Source organism: Triplophysa dalaica, chromosome 22, assembly GCF_015846415.1.
Source record: "Triplophysa dalaica isolate WHDGS20190420 chromosome 22, ASM1584641v1, whole genome shotgun sequence".
In the NCBI taxonomy this organism is placed as follows: Eukaryota; Metazoa; Chordata; class Actinopteri; order Cypriniformes; family Nemacheilidae; genus Triplophysa; species Triplophysa dalaica.
In genome coordinates this window covers 13,790,274-13,805,205 of record NC_079563.1, presented here as the reverse complement: position 1 = coordinate 13,805,205, position 14,932 = coordinate 13,790,274, and the positions used below count along the sequence as shown (strand labels likewise).

The 14,932-nt window shown below is 40.6% G+C and overlaps 1 protein-coding gene across 2 annotated transcripts in view; it reads left to right on the top strand.

Moving 5' to 3' along the window:
• robo3 (roundabout, axon guidance receptor, homolog 3 (Drosophila)) overlaps positions 1 to 14,932 on the top strand; it is an 82,259-nt gene that overhangs the window by 46,982 nt on the left and 20,345 nt on the right. For both annotated transcript variants that reach the window (XM_056736632.1, XM_056736631.1), the window contains exons 9-18: positions 278 to 483; positions 3,432 to 3,513; positions 3,918 to 4,086; positions 7,229 to 7,395; positions 7,801 to 7,922; positions 8,006 to 8,222; positions 8,449 to 8,573; positions 8,788 to 8,965; positions 9,176 to 9,403; positions 9,759 to 9,798. In XM_056736632.1, coding sequence (XP_056592610.1) covers positions 278 to 483; positions 3,432 to 3,513; positions 3,918 to 4,086; positions 7,229 to 7,395; positions 7,801 to 7,922; positions 8,006 to 8,222; positions 8,449 to 8,573; positions 8,788 to 8,965; positions 9,176 to 9,403; positions 9,759 to 9,798 — 1,534 coding nt within the window. The remainder of the gene's footprint in view (positions 1 to 277; positions 484 to 3,431; positions 3,514 to 3,917; positions 4,087 to 7,228; positions 7,396 to 7,800; positions 7,923 to 8,005; positions 8,223 to 8,448; positions 8,574 to 8,787; positions 8,966 to 9,175; positions 9,404 to 9,758; positions 9,799 to 14,932) is intronic.

Sequence of the window (14,932 nt, the reverse complement as noted above, 5' to 3'; positions counted from 1 at the left end):
TAGGCATCACTAAATTAAAATAAATACACAATTGTTTGGCAGCTTATGTGTATTTTATGCGCAGGTTACTTGGAATATATGGTGATGTATTTGAACCTACGTTTTATTCGATTTCATGATATGTTAGCCTCTCTTCATAATGATCCTTCTGAATCTTACTTCGCATAATTCACAGTGTGTATTTTTCAATGATCTCTTGAGTGTCGAGTGGATGAGATGGTGGTTACATGCTAATTTGGCTCTCGTGGCCCACGCCTCTCCCATTTTTCCCCCCTAGCCCCGTCTGACCGGATCCCCCCCATCATCCGCCAAGGCCCGGCCAATCAGACTCTCGCCCCAGGCTCCACCGCCCAATTGCAGTGTCACGTAATGGGGAACCCTCTTCCCAGCATCCAATGGGAGAGAGACGGACAGAGGATCCTGGGCAACGATGCTCGCATTAGCCTAATGGAAAACGGCACTTTGCAAATCACAGCCCTGCAGGTACTTCAGTCGAGATTGTGTTTAAGTGCATTTTAGCACGGGCTGCTTTTATTCTCGAAAATCCTGATACCACTGGGGTATTAACATATGGTTATTTCAAATCGTGCCTTCTTTCAACACACGTCCCGTCATGGGGTGATCTCTGTTCTGACAGTCACCATATGTTGTTGTATGATATTCCATCACTGTATCCAGATGCACGTTTTACGCCATGGCGCACGGCGTTGTCAAACACGCCCGTGTGAGGTTTAGACGCAGGTGATGGCTGTAAAATGTCATCACAACTATTGCACATTTGATTTAACAGTAAACAGGCAGGATTAATTAGACGATCAATTATCATTTTTGTCACTGGACTGTTTATCGGTGACCCATCCGCTCATGCGAAAGTTGTATACGGCGGTAAAACCGGTCATTATGATGGTAATGGGAACGAGTGCGGTCGTTTGCATTACAGCGAGCTAGTGTAATGAAATCCATCGCTCAGGGCCTCAGGGGTGTGCGGGATTGTGGGTTTCACCTGAGGTCGCTGCACTGCAGAGCCGATGTGTTAATAGATTTCGCCCGGGAATGATTAACAGTCACTCGCGCCTTAATTAAATGCTCATTCTGCGATATAAAGACACACAAGATCTTTATGTGCTACTCTCAGCAACCTTGTGAGGTGATGCATGCACTCCGAATTGTTTGTAACACGTTGGATGTTGTTGTCCTTGATGCTCATATACTGTAGCTTTGTGCAAAATCACCACCAAAGATGCAACTCCGTTGGAGCCAATAGGAATCCTTCTTTTGTTGTTTTCACTGATTTGGTTTATAAGCAAGGATGTTGTAGGGTTAGTATCCTGGGATCACCAACAAATATTTATTAGTGTTATTTATTGAAAATCATATTTCTTTTCAATTCCCAATGTCGCCTTAATGCGTTTAACAGCAAAAATCCATTTATCCGGTATATGCATATTGTTGTTTGGAAAAGCTTACTCATTGGTTCATATACTTTTGTTTTTAGTTTTAATTTAGTTTTGTTAATATTATATTAATATATGACATTAATATTTATTTTTGTAATTGGAGCTTTTACTGCTTTTTATTTATTTTCATATTTATTTATTTATATTTGTTTATATGTTCATATTTTTATTTCTGGTTTATTTTAGTTGAAATTTTCTGTTGAAATTACGTTTTTTTAAATAAAACATTTAGGTTAGTTGAAAAAAGGCAGACATATTAATAGTTTCAGTTTCGGTAAACTCTAATAACAATGCTCATTAAAAATCATCTCAGGTCGTGTTAATTTAAGTCGTGTTTATCAGTGCAGATTTATACTTTTTGTGTTTAGTTTGTATTAATTTGGCTTTGCTGTCCATTGCATGCTTTGTTCAGATGCACCTTTGAAACTCTTTGGCTCTAGTATTGATCCAGCCTTTTTTCTTCTGGAGCCTCCATTGGCCCCCTTTAGTACGCGATTAGCCCTGCATGATGGCAGCGCACAGGGGGCACGGACACTGGGGTTTGCACAGATGGTGGCACACGAATGTGAGAAAAGGAGTGAGAGAAGAAAAGCACTGAAGACACGGCATTATACCGGGAGAATCGCCAGAAACCGTCAGCTTTTTTACCGTGCCAAGCGAAAGAGAGAGAAAGACAGGGAAATAAATGAGTGAATTAGTTAGTCAAACTAATGGATATTTCATGGACGCGAGCTGGAAAACAGGAAGAGATGGAAGAGTTGAATAGAAGGAGATGATTTTTGCTCCCTTTTTCCGTTTTGACTCATACATTTTTAAGCTTGTGTTTAGCCAGAGCTGCCATCCATGATTAATCAGCCGATGCCCCAACGTTTACCTCTCTGCGCGGGCTTGGTTCTCCACCAATGAACACTTGGCACAGTGGAGATCTAACCAATGCAGTTATCCGCTCTTAAGAGCAATAGGTCACATAGGAAAGTGTTACCACACCTTCTGTTTGCTCTTCTCCTTTTCCCAGGAGAGATTTATAAATGTTCATAATAATTCTCTACAACACAATTCTGTACAGCCTGAGGATATAAAGCCATCCTTTACTGCATGGGTTCACACACAGACAAGATATTTTTGTAAGTTGTATTAGTCCTAAAATGTACCACATGCCAATCTGCACTTAAAAACAAAAACATCACATGCCAGCAGACAGTAATTTGAGGTCACAGTGTGTGTGCATGTGTGTGTCGCAATGTCTCATATCCTCAGACGTGTCATTGGTGCCCCTGAGCTGTCAGCATTATTAGATCGCCATCGTGGAGAGAAAACCTCTACTACACCTCTCACTGTCGTAAGCAATTTCGGCCCGACCTCCCCCCGCGGTCCTGAGGTTAAAATTGTATGCCCTCCTCACCGCTCATCCTTTTTTGTCTTGAACATCCGATACGCCCATGCGAACACAACTACTCAGTTGTATGAACCACAAAGAGAATAATACAAAAAATTTTTGGTTTTCGAAAGATCTAATTGGTCACAAAGTTAACTTACAACTTATTTCAGTAGAGTAAAACTAACAATTCAAAAACAAAAAGAATTTTCTTTGATATATATTTTTTCTCTTGAGCTGTCCAAGTTTATCTCAATTAATCTTTGTTACATGCAATGCTGCCTTGAAATTTGTCCAAAATTTGGAAACAACATAATTATGCTGCCTTCCTTACATAGCAGTTTTTGCACCGAGAACATGTCTGTGTTGCCAAAATATCATTTCCGTTTGTTTTGAAACAAAGCCATACTTCTGTCCTCCTGTTTCTATGTTTAGTAGCGCTTCTGAGTAAATGGCAAATGTTTCTGTTTCATTGTAGAATAATAAGCAATTTTAAGGAATTGCTACTTATTTAAGATTTTCACGCCGTGCCGAGCAGGGTACGGCATTGTGCTTGAGTTTATCCATACAAATGCTGACCCTGAGACTGCTGTTGCTAGGAAACGGACTCCGGGGCCTACACCTGTGTTGCTTCCAGTTCGAGTGGAGAGACAAGCTGGAGTGGGGTTGTCACAGTGAAAGGTAACAAAACACAAGCTTCATCATCGCATGGGTGTCCTTATCTTTGACAAACTACAGCATAACATCTTTAAACCGTAAAATCAGCTGAGGAGGCTGTTTCATTGCAAGTTTGCTCAGCAAATATTGCTCAGCAAATAATGCATTTGCCAGATGTCGGCGTATATAAATGTGCTGACCTGGGATCACATTCTGTTTAGTATTGATCTCTGTTATAACATTCTATAAATCTAGAATAGTACAGATTGAACAGGTTCTTTGGATATACTGCAAATAGAGCCGTAGTTCACGACAAACACAGACAAGCAAATGATTACACAGATCTATCTGGATGATAACTTGGACCATTAAAGCGTAGCAAAGAGGTTGATGCTAATGTTCTCATTTCTTTATTTTATGCTTCACAGAAAATGCAGGTCTTTCTTTACCCCCGGTTTCAGAGCCCTACCAGCTCCCCGGTCCGCCTCAGAAGCCCGTCGTAACTGACGTGACCCGGAACAGCGTGACTCTGACCTGGCAACCCAACGCGCATGAGGGTGGAGCCGCCGTCACTTCTTACATTATTGAGGCTTTTAGGTAAGTCTATGTGTGATGGATGATAATATCTGCTCAGTTTATTACCACCTACTGTTTATTTTCTTCCCCGGATAACATTGCCTCTTGCCGGAGGCTGTTCCCGAAGATCCATTCTTCATTTTTTATTAATTCAGTGTCACTGTCATAGCGTGGCTGGTCAGCCGTGATACGCAGGGTAATACCACCCCGTGGCTGCCCCGTCCCTGACCCCTTCCTTTGCTCTGATGCTCCTCACAGTCGTGCGAGTGCAGCTACATCCTGCGCTTACATCTCACATCCTGCCTGCTACAAGAATCACTCCCCTCAGGCTTCAACCTACTACCAGAGATCTAAATTAATAGCAGCTGGGGTCCTGCAAATGAAATTGAGTTTTTTTCTGAATTATTAAATGTTTACATATTCTACTATTGGGATCTTTTTTCAGACAGGCTGTTTTTGTTACTGTGCCTTTAAGACTTTCGTTTGTACGGGTCTCTGATGTGACTGTGGCCAAGGGACATTGACATTCAAGTGGGAGCCAGTTACTGTTTACTAAAGCGCCATTGATAAGTTGACCTAGGCATCATAACTTTGACGATTTCTGGATGGCCCATTTTTGCATGTATGTTATTGGTGGACTAGTAAGGGACTATAACTTAAGCTTTCCTATTTTCGTTCGATCCTAGGGATTGCACAAACTCTTCAATTTTTTTTTTATAGGATAATGCAATGTACAGTAAGTTGCTTTACTTACATGATCTACCCATGCAGGTCATTTTATTTTTATTATAAACATTAGTCCCACCCAGGTCATGTTGACCAGGCTTCCAACTTTCAAAAATCCCCTTAATCTCTAAGGAAAGAAATAAGGTCTCACCAGAAGCCGTTTCACTCATGTTCATTATAATATCATCGCCATACTTCCGAAACCTTGGGTGTCCAAATTTGCTGTTTTTCAGGAAATGGAAAAAACACTGTACTTAATGACTAAATACATTTACATTTATGCCTTTGGCAGACGCGTTTATCCAAAGTGTCTTACATTGCATTGTATTATACATTTGTTTCTGACTATGTGCAATCCACTGGGATCGAACCCATGACCTTGGAATTGCTAGTGCCATGCTCTAACCACTGAGCTACAGTGTTCACAGTTTCATATCAAAAATCAACTTTTTATTGATTAGATATTTGCAAAACCCAGTGACAAACATAAAGGGTGACTAATAATAATGATTTATGGCAACAACATAAAAAAGTTAGAAAATATGGAGATACAAGGTTTCATAAGGACAGTAAATGGAAATTTGGTTTCCTGCCAATTTAAAAAAAATCAGAACAAATGTGTTGCAAAATATGCTAAAAACCCTATATTTACAAAGCCCAGGCTTGCACTAAAAAGACCTTTTTTATCCTAGCAGGGGTTGTGAACTTTACAATATGCCTACGTAGTACATCTCTTCATACCAAAATAGCGAGCAAGCAAAATCCTGTTTTCTATTATATGTTCCCATTAAATCTTAAATTTCAAGTACTCTTGCTGAAGTGGTTTGGGGTTCGCCAGTGTGCCAGAGTTTATTCATTCTAGATGGCCGTGGTGGAAAGTAAGCAGGAGAAATCTGTGCGCGATGAGAGTTTGAGGGTCTAAGTATGACATGGTAATGTATTCAAATCTAGTCCACATAGACGTCCCTCTAAGCTATTATAAGCTGGTTGAAATGGGGCTACCTCTAATTACACAACCAAGGTCCTGTACTCCTCCGAGGCAAGACATACGGCTATTCAGCAATGGAGATTTGAAGCGCCCCACACACATTTTCATTCTTTCTGAATTTTTATATACACAGGCTGGGTCTCTCTTCTCTTCCGTGCCCCCTTGGGGTACGAGCTAGCATGGCCCCACATCCTTAAAATTGATTCTTTATAGAGTGCTGTGGGGATATTCGCAATAAAATTTGCTTCCCTGAGGTGCCGTGAGACACTGAGGGAACAATCAGGATGGCGAATGAAGACTCTAGTTTTGGCTTTGGACACCTTGGATTGGAAAACCGGGTTTACGTTGCTGCCCTCTTTTGTGTTTGTGTACCGTCACAGTCTCATCCAATCACGACAAAGAGATTTGTCAATTGCCGAGCGTTCCCTGTTTCTCTCCATCCCAGCTGATAGCAAAGTGACCTTGGATTTATCGCTGCCATCGGAAGGGCTGCTGAAAGAATATTTACGAGGTTCCCAGCCTTTATGGCTCGGCCTAATTGCACAGGTCGGCTTTTATTGGCTGTGCGTCTGCAGCGGGAGTCGCCACCGGGGAAAAATAAACCTTGAACACGGTGCACGTGACGACCATCCAAACAAGGATGATGGTTAACCACAGACAAGTGAAGAGAAATATCCCGAGGCCTCTGGCACAGGCTGATGTCCCCACTTAACATTCATTGTTTATTAAGGGGGTTGCGTTATTATGAATCTTGCCCGCCGGAACACCACTGGACTACGATGGCAAAATCCTGAGAATAATTCTCATTAAGCCAGTTTCTTCCTGTATGGTTAGTCCTCATCTGGTTGTGAGCAATAGGCTGCGAGTTTATAAAGGAGATTGATTAGATGTAGATTTGATTAATGTTCTTTCATTATTTGCTCATCCTTACTTTCCTCACTTCTTTTTCTCCTTCAAATCAAAGTATCCCAGTTGGGAAACAAGTCACGTTTTTGGTTCACATTCTATGAAATTGCAATTCAGGAGCCAATGTTTTATTTATTTACTGCATCCGAGTGTGTTACGGCATGCCCTGACTGCATTATGACAATCCCGGCCTATAGCACCCTGGTGTAAATAACCTATGGCGGTAGACATCAGTTATTCTAGGCATCCCACGCACCAGAGGAAAAGAAAAGCAGCGATGGTTCGTCTCACAGAGGAGCTGGGTCATTAAACAGACACGTGTAATGACAAGAGCCCATAACCATTCCTGACATTGACTGTGCTGTTAAACCCCCATGCTCCCTATAATGCCATAAAGACGCTTTGAACTAAATGTAGCACAGAATATTACTGTATTGATGTTGTGTTCACACAGGGTTGAATGACACTACTACTTTTGAATAGTTGATGTTCATGCGATACAATGATACATGTTATTAAGTTATCAATGAATGTCATTTTCAGCCAATCAGCAGGCAGTACGTGGCAGACGGTTGCAGATTTAGTGAAACTGGAGAAGCACACAGTAACCGGGCTGTCTCCAAACACCATTTACTTGTTTATTGTGCGGGCGGTAAACGCATATGGCCTGAGCGACCCCAGCCCTATCTCGGAGCCCGTACGAACACAAGGTTGGTACTCTGGAGACCAGTTACATTTATTAGCACTGTATATATAGATCTTTAAAAAACGATTGAACATTAAATGCATGTTCCCATTGTGTCATAAAAGCAGTCATGACCGATCATAAATTGTGTCTGTATTTAAAGATTAAATAAAAATCTGTTATATTCCGTGTCAGTTGGATCTATTGTGTGAACCTATTATTTCACCCATAAAAAAATTATGTATTATTACTAATTTTTTATTTTATTATTATTATTGTTTAATTTAATTTTATATATATTTTCAAAACAAATATATATCATATTTTATACCATAATACAAATGAATATTCTGTTATTTTGCATAGTATGCGTGTATATATATTTATTGTAATACAGATCAAATTAATTATTGATGTCTGGTGTCTGCAGATGTAAGTCCTACTGGTCAAGGTGTGGACCACAGACAGGTTCAAAGGGAGCTGGGAGAGATGGCCGTGCAGCTTCACGAGCCAACGCTCCTGACCGCGTCCAGCGTTAAGATCAGCTGGAATGTGAGTACCTGCACACATTTGAACCCCTCACGATTCACCCGGCCGCTGACCTTATCTCTTGTCTCCGTCTCGCCATCTCCCAGGTCGACCGTCAGTCTCAGTATATCCAGGGTTATCGCTTGCTTTATCGTCCTGTCGGCGGTTCCTGGTCTCAACAGGATGTGAAAGCGGCAACGGAGCGGAACGCCATCATCACCAACCTGCTCAAAGGCACGGAGTACGAGATTAAAATACGACCCTACTTTAATGAGTTCCAGGGGATGGACAGCCGACCGCTGACGTTCCACACGCCAGAGGAGGGTGAGATATCCGCCACTCATTCGTTTGATGCAGTTCAATTTCATTTTGCTGTAATCAATTGGATTGGAGTTCATTCAGCCAGGTTTAACTCGATTCTGATTTGCCGCACATAAACAAGATCAATCTTTTCATCCGGGCGAAATAGAATTATGGAGGAGGATAATGTAGATACTATTAAGGACACTTACTTTTTTAAAATTGTAATTCGATTTTAATTCTCTCGCAGTGCCAAGTGCCCCCCCTCGTGCTGTAACCGTGGCAACAGTCAAGCTCAGCAACAGTTCAAGCATCAGCGTGTCGTGGCAGCCTCCTCCCACTGAGATGCAAAATGGAGTCATTCAAGAATATAAGGTGAGATTTTAATTTTAAGGACGACACCTTAAAACTGTACAGCAAAAATGTTCATCCTACTGTTAAGCTGAGACGTGACCTTTTCTTTATACCATCATCTCTGTTTCAATTCTATGTAGCAGGTTTTTAAAAGATTGAGATTTCACAGCGGGTGGGACTATCCAGCATAATCATGGTCAGGATGCTTCCAAACCCTTATCTCTTCTCGCTTTAGGTTTGGTGTATGGGAAACGACTCCCAGACACGGTATCACATCAATCAGACTGTGGACGGGAACATGCTTACCACTTTGTTAAAAGGACTTCTGCCCGGCTTGTTGTACCAGGTTGAGGTGGCCGCCGTAACCAGCGCAGGGGTGGGCGCCCACAGTCAGCCCGTGTCTGTGCTTATCAGTAAGTGCTTCCTTAAACATCAACCACCAACCAGGGCATAGCTTGTTTAGTCAAGTCTTGCTGAGAAAAGTAGTACACTCTCTTAGATTTTTTTTGAACAGCTGCTATGAGACTAAAGTTCCTGATTCTTTCCAACATGTTGGATGGCATTAAGACATTCAGTTTGAAAGTAACCCTCTGATCTGCGTTTTTCTCTCTCTCTCTCTCCAGAATTGCCCGCAGAGCAGCCCGCAGTCACAGGTGGAGGCAGCGAATCCGACGAGAACGTCAGTCTTTCTGAGCAGATCACAGATGTAGTGAAGCAGCCAGCTTTCATCGCAGGGATTGGCGGTGCATGCTGGGTAATCCTTATGGGATTCAGTGTGTGGATTTACTGCAGACGCAAGAAGAGGAAAGAGCTCAGCCACTACACGGCGTCCTTTGCGTACACACCTGCAGGTATGCAGATGTGCACAGGTGTTATGTATATCACACAACGCACAGGAGGAATTCACGGGGGAGCAATCCAGCACAGCCGTGGTGCTTTTTATTCACACGAGCTGTCTGCTTTGTGTTAGCCCTTGTTCTCTGAAGAAATTATACAGACCGAGCGTCTCAAACGTGCTACAAAATCTGGGTGTATCGTGATTTGCATGACATGGGTTTAAATTCCCATCCCTCAGGTTGTGGAAGATGCAGTGGGCTTACACAATCAGTATTTAAACTTTAATCTTGGAATGATTCTATTTCACTGTATCCCTAACTAAGTGCATAGATTTTTTTCTGAAGGCTTTGTTTGATCTCTCTTTTGTAGTTGGTTTTCCACATGGAGAAAGTTCTGGACTGAATGGAAGGTAATGGATGCCTTTAACTCACAGTATTAACTTGCTTGAATCTAATGTTTATATATATAGTAAATATCAATACAATAGTAAATAGTAATATAACTGCAAGCAGTAATCATCGGGTTCGAGCAGTCTAAGGGGACTAAGGTCGACTGCCTTCGCTGACTACGGTCAGGAATCGCACCATAACACATCCGCAACGGATGACACTTACCCATATCCAGAAAAATGAAAGAAATGGTCAGCAACGGTTAATACAGACCACGCATGCTTACACTCATATGCAGGTTTAAACAGATAAGGGACGAGTGAAATTAACCAATTCTCATGTCTCTACGATGTTCTGTTCCAGAGATATAGGTCTAGCTTAATGGTTGCTAAGTTAACCTGTTTAGTTGCTATGGATGTGGCATGGCACCTGCCATACATTATGATAGACGTGTATACATTTTTTTTAAGGCTTAAGGCCAGGAGCATCTTAAATAGATACATTGATTCACATTCATAATATTCTAGAATGCCATGGCATTTAAATTATGCTTAATTTTATACAAACACCTCACATAATACAATATACCCCATTTTGATGTTTGCTTTGAACTTCAGGAAGTCATGTTTACCATGTCTAAATGCCTAAATTTATTGAGCTGCTGCCATGTGACTGGCTGAGTAGCAATTTGGGTTTACATGCAATTAAACTGGTTTTATCTAATAAAGCTGTGTTATATATATATATCAACACTCATCTTAAAAGCAAGCAGACATGTGCTATATTTATAGATGTGTAAATATGGAGCAACGTTTAATGTGTAATACATTATATTTCTAACACTGTCTTCCTGTGAGACACATTTCATTACACACACATGCACACTCTCGATCACACAAGACACACAGAACTATACAGTGCATTCAAACTCATATGATACAGAGGGAAATGATATCCATAAACACACACGCACACTACACACCTTTATCCTGCACATATTTATCGTTCCTTTAGCAAAGCTACATGCATTGTGATCTGGTGACTCTATAAGAAAGCCATCGAAATGAATGTCTCTTCCTATGAGCATCACATTTTGCATGCTTGTTAAGTGTTATAATATGTATAATAGTACTACATGGCAAGTCAGTTGGATTATTTATTAAGGAGTATCGACATATAACATACTCGTTTCACGCTAATATAATAAAGGACCCTGTTATGGTCACAAAACAAAAAAAAACTCAACATGATTTTGATGATTATTGACCTAGAGAGTCCAAAGAAATGAACTGAGGTGGAAATTTTGAAATTGCTTGAAAATCCTTGAACAAGTTTGAAAAAGTAGTTTTTTAAATCATCACCAATAACTCACAAACCATTTGATAGACATCAATGGTTCAAGAGGCAAAGTTGTTATGAATAAGGAGATCTATCGTTTGATATCAATAGTTTGTGTATTACTCAAATGTCACGTGACGAACAGTTGTCTAGGCCACCAAAAGACATGTGCATTTTGCCATTTTTATTATTATAGCGCCACCTAGTGTCCAAACGCCACGTTCTTTTTTATGTGACATCCTAGTGATGGTCTCCAGATATTTCCTGAGCCCCTTGCTGAAATGTTAAACCGTTGTTGATTTGAGGCCATTTAAATGTGATAGGCTCCGCCCATTTTTTTATTTTGGGGCCCCTAAGCGATCGTGAAAGGAAATTTCAACTTTTTTTGATAATTATTTACCTTCACACTCCACACAAGTCATCTACATTGGTTTGGGTCTGATCGGTCAAAAACTCAGGGACAAGTTTGCGAAGAAAGGTTTCTATCAATATCTGCGATAACTCACAAACCATTTGATCGACAGAAGTTGTTCTAGAGGCAAAGTTGTTTAGAATAAGGAGATCTATCATATAATACAAATAGTTTGGTTATATGTCAAGTGTCACATGATACACAAATGTTTAAGCACTACTAAAGCGTTACTTCGCCCCCCGGTGGCCAAATGAGTTCACATTTCTTACAGACCTTAAGGACCTTGAGATGAATAAGCCCAGCGAGTGTCGTTTTGATCGGCCTCCGTTTACCCGGTGTAATGAGTGCTCAAAATTCATTGGCCAATGGCGGCCATGTTTTTTGACATACGTCAATGTCCTTTTAGATATTCATGAAGCATGAGACAAAGACCCACCATACCAATTATCAAGTCATTCGGGCAAAGGGTTGCGTAGTTATAGCCATTTTCTAGCTCATTCAAATTATAGCGCCACCTAGTGGCCAAACGCCACATTTTTTTTATTATAACTCCGGACTGAGGGTCTACACATATGTTCCAAGCCCCATGAAGATATCTCAAACAGTTCACGAGTTATGGCCATTTTAGCTAAATATGCCACTTCCGGTTTGGACGTTTTAGCGCCACCTAGCGGCCGTGAGCAGAAAATTCAACTTTTTTTCGATAACTATTTACATTCACACTCCACAGAATTCATCAACGTTGGTTTGGTTTCGATAGGGCAAAAATCCAGGGACTAGTTCATTTTTTTTTTTTTTCATAAAATGCAAATTAGCGAAAAAATTTGCATACCGGAAATGAAATCGGAGATATACGTTTTTTAAGTTTTGAGCCAGTGATTACACTGATATAAGACACTTGGGTGTGCGACCAATGGTTTAGGAGTATAAGGCGCAAACGCGCTTTTCATCGTTGTAGCGCCACCTATGGGCCGATTTGGCTGGCTCCGTGTATCTGAGTAGCGACAAGGACTACTACCATCTGACCAAGTCTCAGCTCTGTCGGTCTTACGGTTTGGGCTGCAGCATCAGTTTTAGGGCAGAATAATAATAAGAAATATAGCTGCAAGCAGCAATCATCGGGTTCGAGCAGTCTAAGAGGTCTAAGGTCGACTGCTTTCGCTGACTACGGTCAGGAATCGCACCATAACACATCCGCAATGGACGACACTTACCCATAACCAGAAAAATGAAAGAAATGGTCATCAACGGTTAATACAGACCACGCATGCTTACACTCATATGCAAAAACAGGTGTAAACCGATAATACCTGAGGGGCGAGTGAAATTAACCAATTCTCATGTCTCTACGATGTTCAGTTCCAGAGATATAGGTCTAGCTTAATGGTTGCTAAGTTAACATGTTTAGTTGCTATGGATGTGGCATGGCACCTGCCATACATTATGATAGACGTGTATAAAAAAAGCTTAAGGCTTATGGCCAGGAGCATCTTAAATAGATACATTGATTCCCATTCATAATAGTCTAGAATGCCGTGCCATTTAAATTGTGTTTATTTTGTACACACATTATACAGTATATCCCATTTTGATGTAAGGTTTGAACTTCAGGAAGTCATGTTTACCATGTCTAAATGTCTAAATGCATTGAGTTGCTGCCATGTGACTGGCTTAGTAGCAATTTGGGTTTACATGCAATTAAACTGGTGTACCTAATAAAGGTGTGTTGTATATATATATATATATATCAACACAGCATCATAAAAGCAGCCAGACATGTGCTGTATTTATAGATGTGTAATTATGGAGCAACGTTTAATGTGTAATACATTTTATTTCTAACACTGTCTTCCTGTGAGACACATTTCATTCCACACACATGCACAGTCTCGATCACACATGACACACAGAACTATACAGTACATGCACACTCTTATTATACAGAGAGACATAATATCCATAAATACACACATTGTGATCTGGTGACTCTAAAAAAGCCATTGAAATTAATTATATTTCACTTTTTTGTCTGTTATGAAGGCATGCCTCTTCCGATGACCTTCACATTTTGCATGCTTTTTTTGTGTCATAATATGTATAATAGTACTATATGGCAAGTCAGTTGGATTATTCATTAAGGAGCAGCAAGCTTTCAGGTAGACTTTTGAGGTTAATATAATAAAGGACTCTGTTATGGTCACATTTATGAAAAAGTTCAACATGTCCTTGATCATAAATTATCTAGAGAGTCCAGAGAATTGTACTGTGGTGAAAATTTGGAAATTGCTTGAAAGACCTAAAATTAGTATGCAAAAGTACGTCTTTAACATCATCACCAATAACTTGCGAACTGTTTGATTGACATCAATGGATCAAGAGGCAAAGTTGTTCTGAATGAGGAGAACTATCATATGATTATATTAGTTTGTGTAAATGACAAATGTCACGTGATACACAACTGCTTAAGCAATGAAATACGCAACAATTTTACCATTTTTACTGTTATAGCGCCACCTAGTGTGCAAATGCCACGTTATTTTGTAGGTGAACTTGGAGTGATGGTATACACATATTTCCCGAGCCCCATGATGATATGTTAAGCCGTTCTGGATTTATGGCCATTTAAATGTGATAGGCTCCTCCCATTTTTAAATTTGGCCGCCCCTAAGGGACCGTGAAAGGAAATTTCTGCTTTTTTTCGATAATTATTTACAATCACTCTCCACAGAAGTCATCTGCATTGTTTTGGTTCCGTTAAGTCGAAAAACCAACGACTAGTTCGCGAAAGTAGGTTTTAGACATCATCTGCGATAACTCACAAATCGTTTAATCGACAGAAGTGGTTCAAGAGGCAAAGTTGCTCAGAATAAGGAGAGCTATCATATGATAACATTAGTTTGGGTATATGTCAAATGTCACGTGATACACAATGGTTTAAGCACTCCTAAAGCGTTATTTCGCCCCCCGGTGGCCAAATGAGTTCATATTTCTTACAGACCTTAAGGACTGTGAGACAAATAATCCCAGCGAGTGTCGTTTTGATCGGCCTCAGTTAACTCGGTGTAATTAGCGCTCAAACTTCATTGGCCAATGGCGGCCATGTTTTTTGAGATACGCCAATGTCCTTTGAGATATTCATGTAGCATGAGACAAAGACCCACCATACCACATATCAAGTCAATCGGGCAAAGGGTTGCGTAGTTATAGCCATTTTCTAGCTCATTCAAATTATAGCGCCACCTAGTGGCCAAATGCCGCAGTTTTTTTATTGTGACCCCGGACTGAGAGTCTACACATATTTTCCAAGCCCCATGAACATATCTCAAACAGTTCACGAGTTAGGGCCATTTTAGTTAAATATGTTACTTCCGGTTTGGACGTTTTAGCGCCACATATCGGCCGTG